Source organism: Chrysoperla carnea, chromosome 2, assembly GCF_905475395.1.
Source record: "Chrysoperla carnea chromosome 2, inChrCarn1.1, whole genome shotgun sequence".
NCBI lineage: Eukaryota > Metazoa > Arthropoda > Insecta > Neuroptera > Chrysopidae > Chrysoperla > Chrysoperla carnea.
Window position 1 is genome coordinate 13,491,456 of NC_058338.1, and position 23,970 is coordinate 13,515,425.

General features: G+C 29.8%; 4 protein-coding genes across 4 annotated transcripts; 3 read left to right on the top strand and 1 right to left on the bottom strand.

Annotated features, from left to right (window-relative positions):
• Positions 1-209: 209 nt before the first annotated feature.
• Positions 210-18,233, bottom strand: LOC123291487 (homeobox protein 9-like). The gene is made up of 7 exons (XM_044871793.1): positions 17,920-18,233; positions 17,097-17,451; positions 16,877-17,011; positions 16,493-16,666; positions 5,442-7,006; positions 3,993-4,281; positions 210-1,818 (listed from the first exon to the last, which is right to left on the bottom strand). Exons 1-7 carry the CDS (start codon positions 18,052-18,054, stop codon positions 1,382-1,384), a joined length of 3,090 nt encoding a protein of 1,029 aa, XP_044727728.1. The 5' UTR covers positions 18,055-18,233; the 3' UTR covers positions 210-1,381.
• Positions 18,234-19,318: 1,085 nt separating this feature from the next.
• On the top strand, positions 19,319-21,046 carry LOC123293399 (methylosome subunit pICln-like). The gene is made up of 3 exons (XM_044874210.1): positions 19,319-19,588; positions 19,646-19,977; positions 20,765-21,046. Exons 1-3 carry the CDS (start codon positions 19,470-19,472, stop codon positions 20,914-20,916), a joined length of 603 nt encoding a protein of 200 aa, XP_044730145.1. The 5' UTR covers positions 19,319-19,469; the 3' UTR covers positions 20,917-21,046.
• Positions 21,047-21,758: 712 nt separating this feature from the next.
• On the top strand, positions 21,759-22,266 carry LOC123293557 (ATP synthase membrane subunit K, mitochondrial). Its single transcript, XM_044874416.1, has 3 exons — positions 21,759-21,892; positions 21,955-22,050; positions 22,120-22,266. Exons 2-3 carry the CDS (start codon positions 21,961-21,963, stop codon positions 22,192-22,194), a joined length of 165 nt encoding a protein of 54 aa, XP_044730351.1. The 5' UTR covers positions 21,759-21,892; positions 21,955-21,960; the 3' UTR covers positions 22,195-22,266.
• An 18-nt stretch (positions 22,267-22,284) lies between these two features.
• LOC123291523 (retinal rod rhodopsin-sensitive cGMP 3',5'-cyclic phosphodiesterase subunit delta-like) lies at positions 22,285-22,722 on the top strand. The gene has a single exon (XM_044871834.1). It carries the CDS (start codon positions 22,285-22,287, stop codon positions 22,720-22,722), a length of 438 nt encoding a protein of 145 aa, XP_044727769.1.
• The last annotated feature ends 1,248 nt before the right edge of the window (positions 22,723-23,970 follow it).

A 23,970-nucleotide genomic window follows, 5' to 3' on the forward strand; every position in this document is an offset into this window, starting at 1 on the left:
TACTTGGGGCCGAATACTTACTATTATTATAAAATATTTACATACCCAGACATTTCTATTTTATATTTATATCTTTTTTTAATCTGAAAATAAATATTTGTTAGATAGAAAAACAAACATTACAACTTTTTGCTTTAATTAAAATCTATTTTTATTTTGAAAAATAAGTACAGTAATTAATTTATATTTTAAAATTTTCAAACCAGACTGTATGTCTGAGAGAGTACAATTTCATAAAATAATGTTCTATCAAATTTTCTATTTTGGTTTAAAAATGTCTCAAGATTGTAAGATTGTGATTTCATATCGCAAAAATTTGTGAAATACGAGACAAAAGATTGGTTTATTTAATTTTGGTCAAACTGCGTAACAACTTTGCATTGCAGAGGATTCTAAAATTTGGGGCCCAATAAATCATTTCTTTAAGCTAACGTAATATTCTATGCTCTTATTAATTCATTTTCTATGATCACGTTGGAAGACCTTTTAGCGTAAAATCGTTCATTAAACCATCTTTAAAAAAAAAACTCATTTCAAGAGAAGACAAAGCAAAGGGTACCGTAGAAAACACATTCAAATGCCCCGTACCAGGCCCGTGCGCAGGAATTATCCAAAGGAGGGGTTTAAACTTTTGTCCGCCATGCTAGGTCATAAGGTCCATAAAACAAGAAATTCTTTTTTCGAGTAAGATAACATTAATAAGGTGAAAATTTAATATTCTGTCACTGTTTTTCAATCCAGTTAATTCTGGGAGGTACACAAAAAACTTTTCCAAAACTCTGTGCGCATCGATTTCTACACCGCGATGTATATTAAGCGAAGACTAAACCGTTTAGTCGATCTTCAGACAGACTCTATCTAAGGTATGTTTTGAGACGACGCGGCGCAGGGTTTCATTCGTCGTTGTTGTCACAGGCAAAACTGCCAGAACCCGAAGCATTTAGAAGATATCCGGAAACATATCTTTATTGCAAATATCGGTGCTTAGAGTGATTTTTCGACACCTCGTCCAGCAATGCGTTTTCGCATCAAAATATATTTTGTAGCATCAGCTAGTTCGATAGCCCCGATCCAAGCCAAGATCTGTTTTAAGTATGCGATTCAAAGACAAAGTCAAAGAATGTACCAAGCTCAAAATATGCATGGATATCTGATTCGTCAGTAGAAATAGGTGTCATAAATGGGTGCATTTACAGGACTATATTTTTGTTCAAAATTTATGTGAGCAGATTTTCAATGGGAGGGGTTTTCACCCCCAAAACCCGTCCCTTGCGCATGGGCCTGCATTCAAATGCCCCGTATACTTTTTATCTACACTTTAAGTTGATAAATTAAAAAAAAAATACTGGTCCCCCCAAAATTGAAACTTTATTGTTGCACACTATTTTTCCTGGGCACTTTTGATTTTCTTCCTTGTTAAAAATCCTCGAATGTTTGCTTGAATGGTTGTTGCAGCTTTTTTTATTACATTCTCCTCTTCATTTTTAATATTTTTTATGTCATCAACTTTTTTTGTCTTCATTTCATTTACACCAGTTGCAGCTTTTTTAATTGTTATGTCTTTTGTATCGTTTATTTGTTGTTTTAATTGGGTTTTCATTTGTTTTCGAGCTTTATAACCACGAAAGCCAGCTTGAATTTTCGTTGCAGCTTCATTTTCTTTTGTTTTATTTAAATTCATTTCAGCGGTTGATGGTCTATTTTGACGTAATAATTTCATACTATCTGTAGAATACTTTGTTTCAATTTTGTTGTTGATTGCCAAATTTTCTAATGAATTTTTTTCATTTGAATTCAGCACATCAGCGTCATTCGTATCTATTTTGGAAGAAAACCAAAAAGTGTAAACATTTTTATTTATTTATTAATTTTTCTTTTTTTTTTTTTGGATGTTCGTTATAACTAATTTTAAACTAATTTTTTTAACATAATATAAATTTTTTAAATATTTTTTATAATTTAATATCTACGTCAAATTAATTATAATTATAAGCCGATATAGTAACTATGGCAACAAGATTTATGATAATATTGAAATGCAACTTCGTTGAATTTACTAAATCTGAGCATTTGAGGTTTGGTTATAGTAGTTGTGTACACACACATAGTGCAGTCAGTCAAGCGAACGATAGAACAGGGCTGTTCAGTCAGCCTTTATTTATGAACAATAAATTCATTTATGATTTCCGTGGTATTTAAATGGGTTTATTAAATCTGAAAGTTGTTATACAGCTTGTATATTGCATATAGATAACAGTTATGACATTCAGTCAGTTAAACGTTAGAACAGGGTTGGTCAGTCAGCCCTGTGTTAACAAATACCTGGCTGACAATTCTTAAAATTATTAAGAAATAATTATAAATAAAATTCGTAAGAAAACTACAGCAAATTAACGAAGAACCTCTTATAACCTAATTGAAAATGACTGATCGTGGATTCTTACTACTATAATTCACGCTTACATGAGTAAAAGTCAATAAATTTATTCTGGAACTTATATCTGGCGTTACTTTCTATTATATATTTTCTATTTTTAGTTGACTACCCCCAACCAAACTCCCCACAATGGAATGCCCCAAAATATCCACCAATTTTATTATTCCAAGGACGTATTACTGTCTATATTTTAACACCGATGCACCGCCTCCCCCCCCCCCCCGTATATAAATTCGAATTTCTAGAAGTTTCTCTATGAGCACAAGCAAGAAAGTCTCCATGGACACGACTTTTGATCTACCCATTAATACCATAAGAATCGTGTTTCTTGCTTTAGTTAATTTGAAAATATTTCGATTTTTAAGACTAAAACTTAATTGACAAAATTTTTAAGCCTCAGGAATTGTAGTTTTACAACAGAGGTTGAATTGATAAACAAAAAAAAAATTAAATAGAAATCCTATAAAATCTAAAATAAGTAATATTTCCAACTAAATGTACAGACAAATTTATTTGAATAAATGAATTTTTTTTAAATTAATAATAAAATTTAATTAAAATTAATTAAAAGTGGAAACTACGAAAAACTGGCAGGAAGTAATTAGATAAAAATTAAATATATATTATTTTAAAATAAACTGTTAAAATATTTTTTTAAATATTTAGATTAATTTTTCATAATAATAATAATATAAACTTAAAACTCGCTAATTCAAGAATTTCTAAAATTAGAAGAATTGTTTATTTAATGGAAAATTTTATTGATCACATAATAATTAAGTATGAAACAAATTTTTTTGTATTTTCAACTCGAATTAATAATATTATAATCGCACGTGTAGAGGTAATTTTCAATTAGTGACTAATTAATAGGTAGGTATAAATTTTAATTATGATTAATAAATAAATATTTATGAATGAATTTCCCAAGGTATAAATGAAACTTTTTACGCGACTCTAATCGTCATACGTCATTAGATATTTCGTACCCCCCGTTCCCATGAAAATAATACTAAATCCTTCCCTTAAAGTCTGAACGAAATCGGATATGTTTAAATTACTTCTTACTTAATTAAATCAATCAATAAATCTTCTGTTAAAAATTCATTTTAACAAAATTTTACTCTTTAAGAAAATTTTTTTAATTAAAATCAATACATTGAAAATTTAATATTGAAATATCGTCATACACGTTTGCACTTTGTTCACCGCGTACATAAAAAAACAGAACTTATGACATAAGTTGAAAAAAATTAAATAAAATTACTTTTTCGAAATATTTCTTTAGTTGCCAAGCTTTTGTAGAATGAACTATAGTGAATGCAAAAAATTGATTGATTTATCGATATAAAATAATAAAAATTAAAATTTCATAAAATATAAAAACCAAATTTATACAAATAATTTTACAATATTTTTTAGGAATATTATTGTTTAAATAAAATTAATATTAGTTTTTAACTTAAATTTTACTTTCGAAATCAATCATTTGTTTGAATCCTTTATTAATTGATTAATTTTTAATAAATTTTAAAATTAATAATAGAAAACTTACCTAAATCATTAGAATTTTCGACAATATTATCAACAATACGATGTTCTTGTGTATCAATATTATTTGAATTTAATGATGTTATTAAATCATTTGAAACAGTTAAATGTTGTTTAGTTGTTGTATCGCTACCAGTAGTTGTTACGTTATTACTATGAATTTGCGTTGAGTTGGTTGGTGGCTCGACAGTGCTATTTGTAGAAACATTATTATTCGATTCAACATTTACATTCAACAACGGTGTTAATAATTGTTCCTTATTATTACTCACCATTGGGCTATGGACTTTTTTCTGTATAAATTAAAATTTCAAGGTCAATTTTCATAAATATTTTGTACTTATTGCACTTTAGAATGAATGAAATAAACCTACTTACATCCCGTCATCCCGAATATTTTGTTTATATTTTCATATACCCTGTGTATAAATAACTATATACAATAAAATAATCTAATTTTACTAGGTCAGTTGGTTAAGGCGTAACCAATTCTGTTCGTGGTATGCCTAGAGTAGCGAGTTCGATTCCCGCCGTCACAACAAAAATTAATTTAATTAATAGTTGTGATCGGCTGGTGTAGTGCATGGTATATGCATGAAGGAGGTACACTCAGCCTCTGGAAATAATTGAGGAGCTGATAAATGAAAAAATCAGCGGAAAAGGTGGTAAAACGGATATATGGTATCATAATGGCTCTATATTCTACGTGTGTTTCCCCGTGGGCAGCCAATATAACCTAACCTTCCCCTTTAATTCTCTAAGAAAACTAAAATTCGCATCTTTTTTGGAATTACCCTCCACCAAGTACGCTTCCTTTTCAGCGAAAACTATCCGTTATGATAAAAACATGGGCGCTGTCAGGATTGCATTCAGGGGGTGTATGTATATCTGCATCTACACTTGGATGGGTCAAAACAATCGACTATTTTCTTTTACTTTCGATACCGAAAAAATGGTTTCTATCCACCTCTTGAAAATTATCTTCAAATATGGGATATTAACATTAATAGGAAGGTCTTCCTCATCAAAGTTTTCATTTTATCTCAATCCATTATGAAAAATTCATATCTTGCCATTTATTGAATTTGCAAGAAAATCTCAATACATATTTTTGTAGGAACCACCTAGGAGACCGAGGTGGAAAAGAGTACCTACAATGAATTTTAATCTTTTTCTGTGTATTTTTCTTCAAGAAGCAGGTGGTGCAAATGCACTCCTTGCACCTCCCCCCAGCGCTGATTGATAAGATCAAATGGTTTAAATTATTTTCAGATGAGAAAAAAGATTTTTTTTACACTTAATCTTTTTGATTTCCAATGAATAGGTAATATAACTAATAATATTGATATAAGATATAACTAGATATAACTAATTTAAGTTAATTATTGTCGCCAAATTTTTACACTCTAGTGATTTCACAACAAACGCAACATATAACAATATTTCTATTTACCTCATTTCGACGTTTCAAATATTTTCGCCATGCAGATTGTATAATTAAAACTGCTGTATTGATATTACGAATATGAGTTGTTAAACTACTCATACCACTTGGCTCGTCGTCATTATCACTTAGGTCTTCATGTGAACCATACGGATACGTACTTCCAATACTAATTTTTGCTAATATTTCTGGTTCTGGTATAGATTCTAAACTTTCATAATCACCATCAATTGTAATTGTATCGGCTGTGGTATTATCACGACTTTGTTTTCCATCTTCATAATTTTCAATTTTATTTGCTACTTTACCAATTTCATTATTATTTAAGTCATTTTCATTATGAATTACATCTATTGATTCATTTGGAAAGTGATTTAGTGGTTTATAGTCAATTTCCAATGAATCTGGCTGAATACCAGAATCATCTAAATCAAGTTCTGGATGATTTTCATAAACAAGACCAGATATACTTTTCTGACTGGATACATCCACATCTTCTGTGTCATTTTTTGATTCGTCTAATTCCATTGGAAAAATTTCGTTTTCATTTTCTTGTACTGACTTTGGATTTTGTTTTTCATTGTCTTCACCAAGAAAAAACTGCATTCCTTGTGGATTTTCTGTAGTTTGGCTATTTGATTCAATTTGTGTTTGGGTGGTATTTGAATCATTTTTATTTTTATTTTTATCTTCATCTTCCTTCGGAAAATTGAATGAAGGTGTTCCTAAAACTACAGTGTCATCATCACTGTCTATGTCTTTCGTTTCATTTGATTTGGCAGTTAAATCATGCGCCTCAGTCATTCCTTCTGCAGGTACTTCATTCTTATTTAATAGAGATTCGTTTGCGTCTTTTATCTCTAGGTTTTCCCAACTATGGTTAGTTTTTTCTCCAACGCTTGCAGTATCAGAAGCTCTTTGCTGAACTTCATCTTTTGCTTCTAATGATTCTTCCTCCTTATTAGTAGATTGATCGACATTCTCAGCTTCTTCTGATGTTTCGGTAACGACTACATTAGAATTATCAATATCAGCTTTACTTTCATGTTCTAATGGCTTATTCTCCTCATTTATTTCGATGTTATCTAGTTTGGTGGGTGTATGTCCATTCTCAGTGCCAGGATTTTTTTCGAATTTTCCTTTAGTTTCATTAGTTTCTTTTGTTGCAGATAGTTGATTTTCATTTATATCATTCTCTACTTCTCCATTTTCTTCATTATCTTGGAAAGTTTTAGGCGGTATAATTACTTGAACACATTCTTTTTCTACTACCGGGATCATTTCAGATTGTTTAGTATTTATATTTTCGCTATCTAATTTTGATAATATTTGATGTTCAGAATTTTGATTTTTAACTGTCTCTAAATTTTCATTTCCGTCTTCAGAAGCAAAATTTGGTATTATTTGAGAGTCAATCGAGGTTTCATTTGATCCCTTCTGCTCGGTGTCTTCAGTATTTTCTTGCTTCTCTGTATTCGTATTTTCGGGTTTTTCATTAATTTCTACATTCACAGATTCTTTTTCATCCTTGTCAGCATCTATAGAACTTTGATCTAGTTGTTCTACATCAGCTTGTGAAGTGTCTTCAAGATTTTCAACGTGTTCAGAATTGTCATTGTTTGCAGTACCTTCTTCTGTTACTAGTACACTCGATGTTTGTTCAGTTTGACTCGGCACTTTATTGACAGTTTCTAAAACAGTTTTTAAAAGTTCCTCTGGATTTTGCCCAGACTTTCCAGAGTCATTCTCTAATTCACCAATATTTGTAAGATCATCCGATGTCTCCTGAGAAGTTGTTTTTACATTTGCATCACTCACTTGAACTTCACTAGTAACTTCAGTCTTTTCAGAATCATTTTCCAATTTTTCTGATATTTTATAATCTGTTGTTTCTTCCTCAAAAGGTACTTCCTTTTTCATGATATCGTCTGACAATGCATTATCGATATCTTCTGATTTTCCTAAAGTAACCGAATCTCGTGATGCTTCTTCAAAATTTTCTCCGACTTTTGTCGTAACCTCTATTGCTGGTTTAATGACTTCATCTAATTTTTCCAAATCATTTTCTGTTTCTTCAATGCTTTCAGATTTTTTTACTGTCTCTTCAGAAAGCTTTTCCTTTTTCTCAACAATCGCTGCTTCTTCATTAAGAACTTGTTCAGACTGTTCTAAATCATTTTCTGATATTTCTTTGCTTTTAAAATCTTCATTTGTCTTTTCAGAAATATGTTCCATTTTCTCAGCATCCTTTGTTACATCAGAAACAATTACTTCAGGTTCTTCTGGATCATTTTCTGATTTTTCTATGCTTTTAGATTCTTGTGATGTTTCTGTAGAATTAACGTCTGGTTCTGAAGCACCTTTTAATTCTTCATTCACAATTTCTTCAGGCATTTCAATTTTATCTGACTCCTTTATAGTTTTAGATTCTTCTGTAATTTCTTCGAAGATATCACCCTTCTTTGTTTCTTCTGATTTTTCAGAATCTTTCAGCGTTTTGGTCATATTTTCAGATTTGTCAGTTTGTTCAATACCAATTCCTTCAAGTGTGGAAGAATCTTTTTCTGACTCTTTTATATTTCTAGAGTCATCTGGTAGATGTTTAGAGTCATTTCCGGAAATTGGTTCCGTTATTAAAGTATCTGGTGGTTCCTTCGAAATTTCTTCTTGCTTTTCTGAACTATTTTGAATATCATTGGATTCTTTCTCCATATTTTCAGAATCGAACGGTTTTGCAATTTCTTCTGCCAATGTTTCATTTTGTATTGTTGAATCATTTAGTTGACTATTTGATTCCAAATCACCCGTTTCTTTAACATTTTCCTCAGTTTTTTCAAGGGTAGACGTTTCATTTCTATCAATTTCTATTAATTTTTCTGCCGAAGTCTCTGAATGTACGGCATTACCATTCTCAAAAGTTCTTTGCGCATCTTTAAAATCAAGTTTTTCTGAAGATTGCTCAGATGTTGCTTCAGAGTTGGTATTTTCGCTTAGCTCAGATTCTTTTTCTTTTATTACATTTTCAATATTTTCATCATTTGATTTCGAATCGTTTTGAGTTTGCAAATCACTAGAAATTTCGATTACATTATCAATGTCACCCACAAAAAATTTGGGCTTTTCTGATTCTATTTCATTACTTAAATTCTTATCCATTTTGCCATCCTCTTTATTTATACTTGCATCTGCATTTTCTGTAAATTCAACGCCGCTTTCATTTTCAACTGATGCTTCTTTTGTGATATTCCCAACAATTTCTTCTGTATGGTTTTCATCTTCAGAATCTTCAGAATTCATACTTTTCAATGTTTCTGTAGTATTTGGATTAATACTAAGAGTTTCCGGAGAATTGGCATTAGAAACTTGTTCGTTTGCAATATTTTGTAATTCTTTATGTTGATCAGATTCTAATTTGGATTGCGGGTCATTATTTGTTTTTCCTATAATGATATCCGTAGATTTTTCTGCTAGGTCAATATTTTCCGAATTTTCAGTATCTTTAGCAACACTTGATTCAGTTGTATTTTGAATTTGTTCGAGATTTTCATTTCCTGTTGTGATTTCTGTTTCATTATTATTTGCAATGCCGTTGTTTAGATTTTCTAATTTTTCATTAAAAGCAATGTCTTGTGAATCCAATTGAGATATGTTTTCAGATTCTTTCTCTTTTTCGGTGTCAGGCTTAGCTATATTCTGGGACTCAGTTTTTTCAGATTCATTTTCACTATCAAGTTTTGCTTCTGTTTCTGTGTCATTATGTACCTCTACACTTTTTTCGGAATCAGGGCCACCTTCGTTTTGTGCCTCGTCAACTTTTTCAGTTTTATTTTCAATTTCAATTTTTTCTTCGCTTTCTATTATGGTTTGTGGCTCTTTGCCTTTTTCAGAATCTGGCCCAGCTATAATTTGTGGCGCATCAAGTTTTTCTGATTCATTTTCACTTTCAAGTTTTTCTGCTGTTTCTTTGCCATTATGCGACTCTTCATCTTTTTCCGAATCAGGGTCATCTTTATTTTGCAACTCTTCAATTTTCTCTGAATCATTTTCGGTGTCAAATTTTGCTTCTATTTCTGTTACATTTTGACGCTCTTCAACATTTTCAGGATCTGCCTCTTCTGTATTTTCAAACACATCAACTTTTTCAGATTCATATTCTTCTTTTTCATCTGTTTCTACTGCATTTTGAGGCTCGTTAATATTTCCAGAATCAAGTTCAGTTGTATTTTCTAACTCGTTCACTTTTCCAGATTCATTTTCAATTTTTTCTCCTGTTTCTGATCCATTTTGTGGCTCTTCACCATTTTCAGAATCTTGCCCAGCTGTATGTTGAGATTCATCAACTTTTTCAGTTTCATTTTCTTGTTTTTCCCCTGTTTCTGATACATTTTGTCGCTCTTCACCATTTTCAGAATCTTGCTCAGCTACATTTTGAGACTCATCAACTTTTTCAATTTCATTTTCTTGTTTTTCCCCTGTTTCTGATTCATTTTGTCGCTCTTCACCATTTTCAGAATCTTGCTCAGCTACAATTTTAGACTCATTAACTTTTCCAGATTCATTTTCAATTTTTTCTCCTGTTTTTGATCCATTTTGTGGCTCTTCACCATTTTCAGAATCTTGCTCAGCTGTATTTTGAGACTCATCAACTTTTTCAATTTCATTTCCTTGTTTTTCCTCTGTTTCTGATCCAATTTGGGGCTTTTCACCATTTTCGGAATCAAACTCAGCTGTATTTAGCGATTCTGTTTCTGTTACAATTTGTGGCTTTTCCCTCTTTTCAGATTCAGGCTCAACCATATTTTGTATTTCATCAGCTTTTTCAGATTCATTTTCATTTTGAGCTTTGTCCTGTGATTCTGTTAGACTTTGCGGTTCTTCTATGTTCTCTGTCTCGATATTCTGACGTTCTTCTTCTTCAGATTCATTTTCAGTGTGCGATTCAGCCAAGTTGTGTGCTTCGCCAGACAAAGCGGCCTCTGAAAGACTTTGGGATTCTTGATTTTGTATTTCTTGTTGGGGTTCTGATTCAGACAAACTTTGAGATACCTTAATATTTGGTTCATCAACTTCTATTTCTTGAGGCTTGTTTAATCCAAGGTCTTTTCCTACATTTTCAGTATCTTGAATTTTATCACCCTTTTGTGAGTCTTCAACATTCTCAGATTCTGATATGTTTTGAGTTTCCCCTGAACTCTCAGATTCAGGTACTTGTTCAGATTCTACAACAGTTACAGGTTCAGATAAGCTTTGAGGTTCCTCAGATCTTTCAGATTCGGGATCATTTTGCAATATACTTTCTGCCTCTAACGATTTATCGTTTTCCTCTTTATCAGTGTCATCAGGTGGTATATCGTCGACAGATTTCTTATCGATGTCATTAACATTTTCAGATTCGGTCATATTAGTCTCTTTTACATCTTTTTCAGATTCAATATCAGGTTTAATTTCTATATTATCAGATTTCTCAGATTCTACACCATTTTGTTCTTCTATGTTATTTGCTTCCGAGGCTTCTTCCGTAGCTTGTTTACTACCAACTTCAATGTCTTCATTTGGTTTCTCTTCAATTTCTTCCGTATTTTCCGTTGGACTTTCATTTGTTTCTTCGATTTGTTGTAAATGTTCATTTGCTGAACGTTTACTTCGGCTCGTTTCACTGGCATTTGATGAATTATCAATCGATTTATTAAATAATATATTTGCTGATAGTAATGAATTGAATACTAAAGCTAGGTTCTTTTTTTTATCTAAATCGGTAGCAGCAACTTTAGGTGTTTTATATGTCAATTGGTTATCTTCAACAATGTATGCTATGTTCGAGCCGTTGTCAGTTGTTTCTTCACTTAATTCAGCATCTAAAGAAATAACAAATAATTATAGACATTACTAGCCAAAAAAAATGTTTATTATCCCCATTTAACTTAGAGATAAGTTGTTATTCGAGAAAAATTGATTTTACTGAAGGGTAAAAAAATTATAAAGACATCTAAAAATTGTAAATGGATCCAACACTTTTTGTAGGAACAATTTTTCAAAAACGAATTCCTTCATTGGAAATCTAAAGCAAAAATCATTACCTATCTATATCCCACTCTATTTCGACTCCTATAGAAATTTATTTAAACTTAAATTTAATAATTTAAATGATTACTGTATCTACACCCCAAAAATTTCGGGGGGAAATTTGGCAAACAAAATATTATTTACATATATTTGATATTCTTGGAGAAATAGACTAGAATCATCGAGTGAAATCTGTCACCGTCTCCTAGTCTATCATGTTAAAATACCCAGTGGCTATAAGTATTTAAAATGTCAAAAATTTAAATTATTAAATTTATTTATTTTTAAATACTTTTATTTTAAAGATCTTTCTAATATTTTTTTTAAATCAAAATCTGAAATGCTTCAAATATTTGTATTTACTTTCCCATACATTCAAGACTCTTTAGGTATAAACAAAGTAAATAAGTAATAAGTATAAATTTTCAAAATGGCATTTTGCACTTTCGAGACAAGTATTTGTGGTTGTCCTCTACGTGTTGGATCGTTTGCTTTGGCCTATTATGAACTTTTAGTGCATATGGTATGGATCGGTAAGGAAGTAAAAGAATACGATGTTATAGGAAGTCATACTTTAGAAGCAAATATCCGAATGCAACTAGATATTTTGACAACTGTAGTTATAATTATTGCTAGTGTCATATTATTAATGGGTCTATACTTGTACAATTTATTATTGTTGAAAATATTTCTTTTGATGGATATTTTCCATCTTGTAGTTATTGCTGGTATGGTCATTTCGAAATTTTTAAACCATGTTCCATTGAACGTCTGGATGGATTTTATTCAGGGCGGTATTTCTGTCTACGTGATAGTGATGATTTATAGTTATAGAGTAGAATTAAAAAATGAACAATTATTTACAAGGGAGTTGTATAGACCAGCATTATTTATTGTTTGAAAAGCACTAATACAAAAAAATAAATAAATAATTTCTTAATTAATAAACAATCTTTTTGTATCAGTATTATTATTTTTTTTTTTTTTGGTATACCCTTTTTTATTGCCTCTTGATCATGAACCCGATCCCTTTTGGGTGTACATTCATCCGGCTTTCGTTCAAAATATAACGAAAAACAGCTGTAGCAATGTAGCATAAGTACCTGGATGATCAAGCTTTGCTCGATATTTTTTGAGTTAAAAAGGCACAAATTTTATCACCGTTGAGGAAGTTGAATTGCGTTTGGTCTCTTTCACGACTTTTATCTCAACAACCTATTAGCCAAAAAATTGTTAAATAACGTTCAAATAACAAGACAAACTTTAATCCAAAACTGACTAAATATAATTTTAATACAAATTGAGATGGGCCCACCCAACTCTTTTCTAATTATTTTAACACCCAGTAGTACACGAACTTTTCGGGTGGAAGTTCTTTTGAATTTCCGTTTAATTGTTACCAATTTTGTTGGCAAGCTTTCCGTTCATAAGTTTACAAAAAAAAAAAAACAGACAGGATGTTCAGGATGTTAAAATACATGGAAAAAGTTGGCTGGATGGTTCATCTTTAATTAACACACAGTATCTTATGGAAAAACTCACAATAATGTTAATTGTACAAAAAATTGATCACAGATTCTGTTTATGCAAAAAAAACTTTACCTTACGACGCTTTCCAAAAAAAAACTTTGGTTTTTGACGCTTTTTCGATATTTTTAGAGCATTTTATTACATTTAGTTGACTAGTCACATGACCGGACTACTTTGACTACTTTAATTTGGAAACAAAATTTTTTTAAATAAAAGTTTTTAGTCTGAACGTTATTTGAACAAAAGACAAAAATAACATTTTTCAGTTTTTTTTTTAAATAAAAAGCTGTTCCTTTCAATAAGACTGCAATCAATTTTCTAGTCATAAATGAATAGGTAACCTTGATTTTTGAATGGATTCAATCTAGTTAATAAATCAAAGAACTAATTTTAAAATACTGACCTAATTTTTCTCGTAAATACAATAATTTTTCAAAATGTTGTGCAGCAAACAAATGTATATTTTGTGGCTGAGCTTTTAATATATGTACGGTTAAATTATTCATCAAAATTTCTAATCCCTCAGGAACTGATACACTTTTAACTTTATCATAACGTGATGATAGAAAATTTATTCGATCACTTTCTGGCGGTGGTGTAGACATAATATCGTCTTGTAAAATTGGTGCCATTGGAATTTTTTTTTAATTTTTAAAAGTGAAAATTTTGTTAAATTTCTAGTAATAGGTTTTATAGATTATCTCACAAGGATAAAATAACTTTATACTATGAAAAAATTAAATATTCGAAATATGTTAATGTGGCTTTAATGTTGTTATAGTGGTCACTAAGGCTACCAACAGGGGTGTAATCAAAGAACTTTCAGCCTCAATAAGCTACTGTTGAAGGTATATACTAGCATATATACAAAATCATACTCAATTGTAATACCAATTGTATAGCTCAATTGTATAACGCGTTTCTGATTTGCTACCTTTTTAATTAATAACTAATTATCCATGCATCGGATAAAAAAATGGATGGGGAATCTTAGAATTTTATGTTCTATCTGATGCAACAAGGGCGTCCATTGCTCCTAATACGTGGAGGGTTATAAAATGTATCAGAAGTATATTATATCGAGTCCCAAGTATTTGTCTGTCGTCATCACGTTAACTCGAGAAGGAAAAAGATATCGAGCTGAATTTTTTATAGCAATAGTATAAAAAGGGGCTTAACAACATATGTCAATAGGTTTTTGTCCACTAAGAATAAATCGATTGGATAAAAATTTCATTGATTATCGGTAAGGGAAAAACTTGATCCAAATGCTCTACCAAACACATTCGATAATATTTGGGAGGTTTAAGGAATCAATTTTAAGGTAGTAATTCAACTTAATCCAATTCTGATTAATGAACTGTCCAATTTATTAAAATCAATATTAGTGTTTTAAACATTCTCAGAAAACGAAAATATACGACCTTGATGACCTAGGTCAATGTTTTACCTTAACCTAAGCCTAAATATCAATACATTTTTAAATAGCACATAGGTTGGTTGCTACCTATATAGTATATACCTATACTATATGAGCCTGGGACATCGGGCTGTTAGCAGGGAGCATAGGAGATGCAAGGGACAGCTAAATCGATTGTAGCGTTGATATATTTTAAAATTTGCAATAAATCATGCATTTTATTTAAAATATGACTAACTTTCAATTGTTGACATGTAAATGTGATTTCAACAATTAACTCAGTCAATTGCTTGTTTTCACTTGTTACTCATTGAAATTTGTTACAAAATAATATTAAATTTTCAATGTAATCCATATAGACAAACCATAAACTAATAAGTCCATCCATACAATTATATTAATAAAGTAATTTAGGTTTACCATGGAAACAGCCTGAAATAAAACTCATGCATCATGCCAACAGGTATGTTATACATTAATATACGAAAACGTAAATAATAAAGGTACCTATTGCATAATATTAGAAAAATTCTGCATCACACAAAAATTGTATGTAAATAATGTAAATTTTGACATAAACGAATGGACGAATTATTTTATGAAATTTGTGGATCACCTCCGCATTTTACTCTGGTTGTCATGTAAATTTTTTTGTATATAAACTAAATATCATTTTAATGTCAGGCCGTTTTGACTGCAAAGAAAATTTTTTTAAGAAACAAATTATTATTTTTCGAATAAATACAGTATGTCAAAAATGTTTTAAACCAATCCTATCGGCCGCGACAGACATGCTGTTTGACATGAAATTTATAAGAAATGATTTGAGTGCAAATGATTAGTTAAAACTATATTTATATAAATTTTTATTAAAAAATGTCCAATTTTACTTTAGATGAATCGTATCTTGTTTGATATATGCCGTCTAAATGTAGTAAAATACCTTTTGTGTTCAAGTCTTGTTTCGTTATTTTATGAAAGATTGGCTCTTGTATTAAATATGAAAGTTTTATTACAATCGTTAATTAAAATTACCTTTGTGTCGAGTAATATAATTGTTAAAGCACTTTTAAAATCAATCAAGGAGGAAATTCGATTATCTCAACAAGCGGCTAGGTAAGAATCAATATTTACTCATCCTCCATATAGAACATATAGTTGTCGTATCATTAGACGAAAAAAATTTCCTAATTTACATCCACACTCTGAAAAGTTCTAGGCAAAAATTTCAAAATTTTACACCCCAAAGAAAAAACCATATTTTTAATAAAATATAAATATTTTAGAATTCGTGCAGCGGAACGTCAAGAAAATTGTAAATCAAAAATCATGAGCTTACATGAAGCCAAATTAATATTAAATTTAACTGAGCCTGAACAGTTAAATAAAGAATATATTGAAGACAAATGGAAACGTTTATTTGAAGCAAATAAAAAAACTGGATCTTTGTATTTGGTATCGAAGATTTATGTAGCAAAAGAACGTTTAGATATGGAATTCAAAAATAATAATTTATTAACCGAAAAAAATGTAAATATAGATACTACAACAAATAAAAAAATTTCAAAATAAATACTTATTTATACACTTGTTTTATACGCATGCAGACCCAGTATTCATTAGCGAGCCGAGCCCGCTAGCCAATGTGTGGCAAACCTTGATTTGTCTGGCGAAGCGTTAGTTATATATAAAAATAAAATTTTAATTCGCGACCCCAAGAACCTAAGTGGCACTGTAATGACAGTTGAAGAGTGCATTAACATCTACATGGTATGGGATTTTAATGCTAAGCAAGACTATCTCGCGATAGAAAAAAGAACTATACGTATTAGTTCGCATAGATATATAATATTTAACGGAAATGTTGAAAAATTTCTAACCATCAATAATACTTGTTCTATATTTTTCTAATTTTTTATTCGCTTAATGTTTTGAAGTAAACTAATTTCAGACAAAGTAAAAATAAACACAAAAGAATGAAAAATCAATTTTGATTTGTATTTACGCAAAATATATACAATCACTGGAATTCAACATTAGTTTTAATTGTCTTTTACAAAACTTTTAATATAATCTTCTTCTAATGGATGTAATTTTGAAGCTGGTATTACAAGTGAATGCAATGGTGCGCCTAAATCACATTTTACCATTTCTTGTAATGAACAAGCTGTTATTTGTTGATCACAACCACCAACTCTTGCTACGCCTATAGCTAATGATTCTTTATATATTCCTGCAACAACAAAAATTTATAATTATAATGAGAATCCTACGGTATCCGGAACTTCAGGGATTTATTGAGTCCTCTTAATTAACAAGTAGATTTTTAAAATTCAACAAGAAATAGTTCATTAATATTTTTAGTGCAATAAATAAATATAATTTGAACAGCAAAGTAAAAAATATTTTTATAAATATTTAAATTTCTTACCATCTGATACACCACGCCTATCAATTACTTGAAGAATTTGGCTAGCTGCTTCAGCAACGGTCATAAAACGTGGTGGCATATATTCTTTCTTTTTTCTAGTCATACTTTCCAAAGTAGGTTCTTTTACTTTAATATCTACATTAAAAATTAAAAATAAACTTTATATTTTAACAATAAGAAAAAATTAGCCAAATTTTTTCCCAAAATTTGTATACTATACCTAACAAACAAAGTGTGTGTAAGCCTCTAGTGAAATTTGCACATATTTTGTCAAAAAAACTATCTGGTCGCCAATCTTCCGTCCAAAATGGTATAGAAACTGTTTCACCAAAACTATATAACTGTAGCCCCGTACATCCGATTGCATTTAAAATAGAAGCATTATGTACAATTTCACATTTGATACCTTGCTCTTTTGCACGTAGTACTAAGTCTGTGTGTGTTGTTGCTCCATACGGATCACCAACCACCAATAACGCGATGTCTGAAGTTCGTGCTCCAGATAATATTTCATCTGCATTTTGTTCAACTAAATCACGATCAGCAACAATAATCGATCTGCCGTAATACTCTTCCTGTTCTAATAATTTTTATTAAGTATTTTTAAACCAATAAAATAGACATTTAATACTAAAAAAATAGCGAGAACAACTCCTACACTAAGGTCATGCCTCCCAAATAGATGCTTCTTATTATTTACTACTTTCTATTGAAATGACATATTTGTCTTCCTAATCTAAAAAAACAGGTAAAACGAAACAAATATTGTTAACCCTTTTCCGATTTTTCTAAACTTTAATGTAATGTTTAATTTTCTTGCTTTACTTTTAAATTTCCCGCCTTTCTATTATTAAAGTTACTTAGTACCGACCTGCATAAACACAACTCAATGATAATTAGTAAAAAAAGATACTTTAGTAACTAAGCTTTGAAACAGCATTACTAAAATCGATATAATATATAAAAATTTGGTTATAAAATCCGTGATTAATAAAACCTATTTTTTCCAAATTCATTAGAAATAAAGAAATTTTAATAATTACCAAAGCTTTCACGCCTCCCGTTAAAATTGATGTGTAGTTTTCTAGGTAAATCTTATCACATTTCTTAACTATTTCCAACCCTTTTACTGAAATGTCTTTAACATCACCCAATCCTAAGCCTATCAAATAGAACATTTTTTCGTTTATTTATTTCAATTGAAGGTTCTTTATTAATTATAACCTAAAAATGCGACACTAAATTTGCGTACGTTATTTAAATTACATGGAAATGCATGTTTACTGTTTAGTAAATTTTCAGCATGCGGCATCGAGTACCCAAGTAAATAATGGTTCAGTAAAACTAGAAAATTATTCAAAAAGGCAAAGTCAAGGAAATAAACTAATAAATACTAAGCACTTGGAATAGTTTGAATATCTTATGGTCTACATATTAAATAACACAAAGTTATTTTTCATAATTTATATCAAAGTTTGTAAAAAACTATTTTAAATTTTCGAACTCTTAAGTTTTAAGGAATCGCAAAAGATTGTACAAAAGTTTATTATTATTGAACTGAATGTTAACAGGGGCGGATTTACAAGAGAGGCTAAATCTTTATACTGCATTAAGATTAATACAATTTTCCATGTTTTTACGAATTCGCTAAAAATTTACCTATTACATTCGCTGTGCCAAGTATAAACTGTAGCCAGAAAAATTTCATTAAATTCTCGATAAAATCAATCAACTCCAGATCTACTCACTAATACAACAATTTCGAATTAAATCTAATTACTGAAAATATTTACTTGATTATTAGATATATTGCCAGTTCTTTTTTTTCTTGGCTATATCTTCATTTTCTTGGCTATTTTGTCTCCACCGATTACAATAGTTTATTTTGTGCTAATTTTTTACTATAATAATAACTTAAAAAATATGTTCAATGAGACCAACAAACCATGGAGGTTATAAAGAAGGAGAACGATCGCTATAGAAAATATTGTCCCCAAAATATGGACAAAATAAGTGAGGCGCTGGGATCGCTAAGTTGTCTCATTAAAAGCGGGCTGTTGTGCGCTAATTTCAAATGATCTATCAACGTTTAATATACGTCTATAAATATCATTCAAAGGAAAAAAAAGCAAATAATGAAATTATTATTAATTATTATTATTATTTACTAATGAAGAAAATTATAAATTATCTATTCTACTTTATAAATTTATCTATACTACTTTATAAATTTGAATGGTACTAACTTCATCTACTTGTACTCATAAACAGCTAACTTCGCAGATACTACTTACCGACGACAGCGCGACTGGTGGCTGAAAAATGAACTATAAATTCTACAAATTTTCAGGGACAGACGCTTTAGCGCATAGCGATCGTTCTCCTTCTCTCTAACCTCCATGCAACAAACTATAAAGTGTTGGTAGGTTGGCTACTCTGAAAAGTAAAGCTTTTTCAAATTGTCAGAATTTTTAAAATAAGTTACGAATGCTTTAGGTTATCAAAAACGTTGTGTAAATTGAAATTTAAAAAAAAATTGCGATTCATTAAGTAAAAAGATTACGTTCAAAATTATTAGAATTAATCTTCCAGCATGGTTCTAATAAGCACATTTACCGCACCTATAGAAGGCTTGAAGCATCAACAACCTTGTGTTCGGGTAGTTTTCAACGATAAAGACATTGGCAAAGGATTTTTATACATAAATGAACAGTATGTTTCAAGAATTATTAATCATTTACGTTATTAACTGACGCATTGTTATTATAGTGTTTTAGCGTGGCAAAACGATACCGATTCACAAATTGGATTCAGCATTGAATATCCTCACATATCGTTACATGCTTTATCACGAGATCCAGCATCATTTCCTCATCCATGTATATATATAATGTTAGATGGTCATGCAGAATTACCAGGACTAGAAAATGAATCCAACGGAGCAGCCGAGCAACGTGATGAATCAGATTCTGATGAGGAAAATACTATTGAAATAACAGAAATTCGATTAATACCCGATGAAGTTGAATCGTTAGAAACAATTTTCAATGCAATTCGTGTTTGCCAAGAATTAAATCCTGACCCACAAGACAGTGTTTCAGGTAAATTCTACGTCTAAGATCTCCCTACAATTCAACGATTTACGTCTAATTGTCATCAATATATGATCTGATCTGATGACATTGTATAAGCACCCAAAGAAATTTTTCCCAAAATTAACGAGTTTTTTTACTGTATTTTGTTTAACATCTTGCCACTGATTGTCCTAAAAATTTGTATTAAAATCTCGATGCAGTTATGTCGCATGGATTTTTCCCGGCACAGTCGAATTATTTCCTATCTTACCACCTCCTCTCTAAACGACACTGACACAGACGCATAGTTAATAATTGGCCGTAATTTTCTCATTTTAAAGTGCGTTTTCTCGGTAATTGGTCGATTTCGATAAAAAAAAACCTTTAAGTACTTGAATATACATCAGATATGAGGGCAATCTGAGGTGGATCGTATTCGGTAATAGTTGATTATTTTTTTTTTGCTTGATAGCTATAAAAACAACCAAGATAAAAGCCATGAAAGATTTTTTTAAAATCTATTTCCAGCAAAACAGAATTTAATATAGAATTATTATGGCAAACATAGTATATGACGTCAAATACTATGGCTGAAAGTGATTTCTCTATTTAGTATCTAACAGTTTAAAATACTAATATTATCCCTATTTCTTCTGCGATTTTAATTTTTATTTCACTCTTTGTCATCTCTTTTACGATATTTTCATATTTTGTAAATAAATGCAATAAAAATCATCGATATTCCCTGTTGGTACATAAATTTAAATTTATATTTTTAACATTCATAATTAATATTTTTATCGTACCTGTTTAGAAGAAGAAGAGTATTTTGATGGAGAATATTATGGTGCAGAAGGTGATATGTATGATGATAACATGGAACCAGATACTGATCAAATGAATGCATTAAATTTGAATGGATCTGATGGACGTGGAGATGCGCCAGCTTTTGAAGATGCTGATTAAAATGTTAAAAATTTAATTTACTTTAAGATAAAAGTGTGTACTATTTTATAATTTTTTAAATTTATTGTTGTAAAAAATCCTTAATGTAATTTAAGATATGAATTCCTAAATAATATTTATTTGTATCAAATTTTATTATTATTTACATTTTATTAAAACCTATAAATAATGCACCAAAATATTCACTATGATTAATTGTTTCTACAACGGACAATTCTTATGTTTTGAAAGTAAAATTTTATTTATTTTTTGTTCTTGCGTCTCATTTGGTGGCGCTAGTATATATCTAAAATTCCTTTCAAATTTTAGACTAATTTCAATGCATGGGGTCCTCTTTCTATATGTTATATATATTTATGGGGTCAAATTTCACAAAATACGAATTTGCGCCAATATTTCCTTAATTTAGTTTCTACAAGAAACTAACAATTACTTTTTTTCGTAAGAATAACGGTTTTTACGAAAATTAGCATCAAAAATTTGTAACTTACAGTATGCACCTTCGCTACAGTATCCTTAACTGTATCTATGTGTCCAATATTTGTAATTAAAATACCTTTAACTTAAATAATAAGGAATTAATTAAGTGAGCCGATGCTTTTACTAAAGAAGAATGATCTTACGAGGTCATTTTTAATACCTCTGAATAGTATCCATTTTCTGCTGGCTATGTTTGCTATTTTTCCGAAGTGAAATATCTTTATTCTCTGTATTATTAGTTTTACTTTTACAATTATAAGAGGGAAGCGCGTATTTATATCAGTGTAAATTTCATACAAATATATTTGAAATAACCAATAACTCTTATTAAAATAATTTAAATTTAGGAAATGTTTAAATCACGCGCCACACGCGCACTAAAATCTGGTATTAATCAATGACAAGGGTGACAACTAACTAAAACTTCATTCCCTAAAGAAATTAGATTACATTACAATTTCTTTTCCATTATATAAGAATAAAAAATCAGAAATAAGTAAGTAAATTTAATTTATATTGTAAATTAATTAAATAAAATTAATAAAAATTGCATTTTAGATCAAAATGGCTGGTGCAGGTGATGCAGCTGAAGAAGCAAAATTATCAGGTCTTTCAAAAATATTCAATGGAAACACCATGAGAGGTCGAGCTAATGTGAGTTAATGAATGAGCTTTGCGAAAATATTGTCTATAATAAAATTGTATTTTCTTTTGTTTATTTAGGTAGCTAAAGCAACTTACGCCAGTATAGGATTATTAATCTTTTATTTTTCTGTCAAACCAAAATCCAAAAAATAATTTAATTAGTTGCTAAGTTGTGATAATGTAAAAAAAAAATTTGTTTGAAAATAAACATATTTAGTAGTTAAATTACAAAGCGAATTTATTATGCGTCCCTTAATTATCTTAGATGGTTTTCAAATCAATTCAGTGACTTTGAAAGATGTGGATACTGATAAAATTTTATGGGAAGTGAATGAGGATTTAAGTTTACCGTATATGATGCATGAGGCTCATATACCCAAAAAAATATTACAAAGTCGTGCAATATATCGTGAAATTGTATTTAGTACATTGATAGAAATTAATTTATTACGTTTGGAACAAAAAGTCTTGTTTAAAGGACGTTGTTTAGAAGAATGGTTTTTTGAATATGGTTTTGTACCATCAAATACAAGACAAACATGGATTAGCATAATTGAAAGTACACCAGAAAGTCAAATGATGCCAGCAAAGATATTAAATGGTAATTTAATCATTGAAACAAAATTTTTTAATGATAATCTATTAATAACAACCTCACAAGTTCGACTCTTTTATGAATAAAATTAATTTAATTTAATTTCAATAAATCGTACATTCATATCAAATTTAGAAATCGTTTATTTATTATAGATGCTAACATTCCTTATTATCAGAGAATATATCGGTGATATTGATATATAGTAGAGTAAAATTACGCCTTGTGTATGGATTAAAAGTTCGGGCAGCGAAACTTTGGGGTTTTTCTTTTCACATCAAAATAAGTATTTTTTGAAATTTTTTACTTTCCCGGTCAACATGTTGAACCAACAAAATGGCGTCAAAAATGGAATTTTTTTCAGAAATTTTATCATTTTTATTTTATATTCGCAAGAGGAGACATCGGTGCATATCCAAATTTGGTAGGTTTGTAGTCAATGTTAAGAACTACTCCTCATATTTTTTTGGGGAAGTTTCGTCCCTCCCCCTCCCAGTGATATATATATGTATACATACATATGGTAAAACAGATCATTTGACTGTAACTTGAAAAACATTTGATTGATTTTAATGGAACTAATATCAATAGTAGGTTTTATTACTTACAACTTTCGGTTAAAATTTTAGCGAAATCCGTTAAATAATTCGGCCAAAATTTCCAATTTAGTGAATTTTTAAAATGGCTGCCATTTTATGCCATTTTGTCCTACGGGGTTAGTTTTTTAAATTGTAGCTTTTTTATTATCTTTCGATTTTATAATAAGTGGCTTACCCGTAAAATGACTCCTTGATCCATATTTTTACGAAAAACGGAAAATTTAACACTTTCTGGAAATAATTGTTTGGGGAGTGTATGGACTGGTTTTGGGGGGTGTTTTTTGCTTTGGCTTCAAAAAACTATTTTTAAAAGAGGTCTATATGGTTTAAAGCAAAATTTTTAAGTTTAAAACCCCGCGCTATTAGGGGGAAGGGGTGTATGGAATAAATGTATTTTAAAAGATTTTAAAAAGAGGTCAAAATAGTTTAAAATGCTAAAGTAACCCAAAACTTTAGATGTTTTTATTAATATATACTTTTTACAACATCCACCACTCCCTCTCCTGCTTTCATATTTATGCAAATTCAGAATTTTTAGGACGTATAAAAGAGGTTTTTGGGAAAAAATGTTAGATAAAAAATTATTTTATATCGACTTTCGAAGAGGTGCCTTTCATAATCAGAGATCAAACAGTAAAAATTTTTAAGGCTGTCTAGTGTCTTTTAATTGGATTATAAAGCAAAGAAGAAATTTTGTTTGTTTGCATGAAAAAATTCAAAACAAAAATTTATTAA

What these genes read in the sequence shown, in the direction of transcription:
- LOC123291487 (XM_044871793.1), bottom strand. Translation starts at nt 18,054, where the DNA reads ATGTTCTATTTGATAGGCTTAGGATTGGGTGATGTTAAAGACATTTCA. An exon ending in CGGGAGGCGTGAAAGCTTTG is followed by an intron (nt 17,452 to 17,919) that starts GTAATTATTAAA and finishes TTATTAGAACAG; the next exon opens with GAAGAGTATTACGGCAGATC. An exon ending in ACACACACTTTGTTTGTTAG is followed by an intron (nt 17,012 to 17,096) that starts GTATAGTATACA and finishes TTTTTAATGTAG; the next exon opens with ATATTAAAGTAAAAGAACCT.
- LOC123293399 (XM_044874210.1), top strand. Translation starts at nt 19,470, where the DNA reads ATGGTTCTAATAAGCACATTTACCGCACCTATAGAAGGCTTGAAGCAT. An exon ending in TTTTTATACATAAATGAACA is followed by an intron (nt 19,589 to 19,645) that starts GTATGTTTCAAG and finishes TTGTTATTATAG; the next exon opens with TGTTTTAGCGTGGCAAAACG. An exon ending in CCCACAAGACAGTGTTTCAG is followed by an intron (nt 19,978 to 20,764) that starts GTAAATTCTACG and finishes GTACCTGTTTAG; the next exon opens with AAGAAGAAGAGTATTTTGAT.
- LOC123293557 (XM_044874416.1), top strand. Translation starts at nt 21,961, where the DNA reads ATGGCTGGTGCAGGTGATGCAGCTGAAGAAGCAAAATTATCAGGTCTT. An exon ending in CCATGAGAGGTCGAGCTAAT is followed by an intron (nt 22,051 to 22,119) that starts GTGAGTTAATGA and finishes TTGTTTATTTAG; the next exon opens with GTAGCTAAAGCAACTTACGC.
- LOC123291523 (XM_044871834.1), top strand. Translation starts at nt 22,285, where the DNA reads ATGCGTCCCTTAATTATCTTAGATGGTTTTCAAATCAATTCAGTGACT.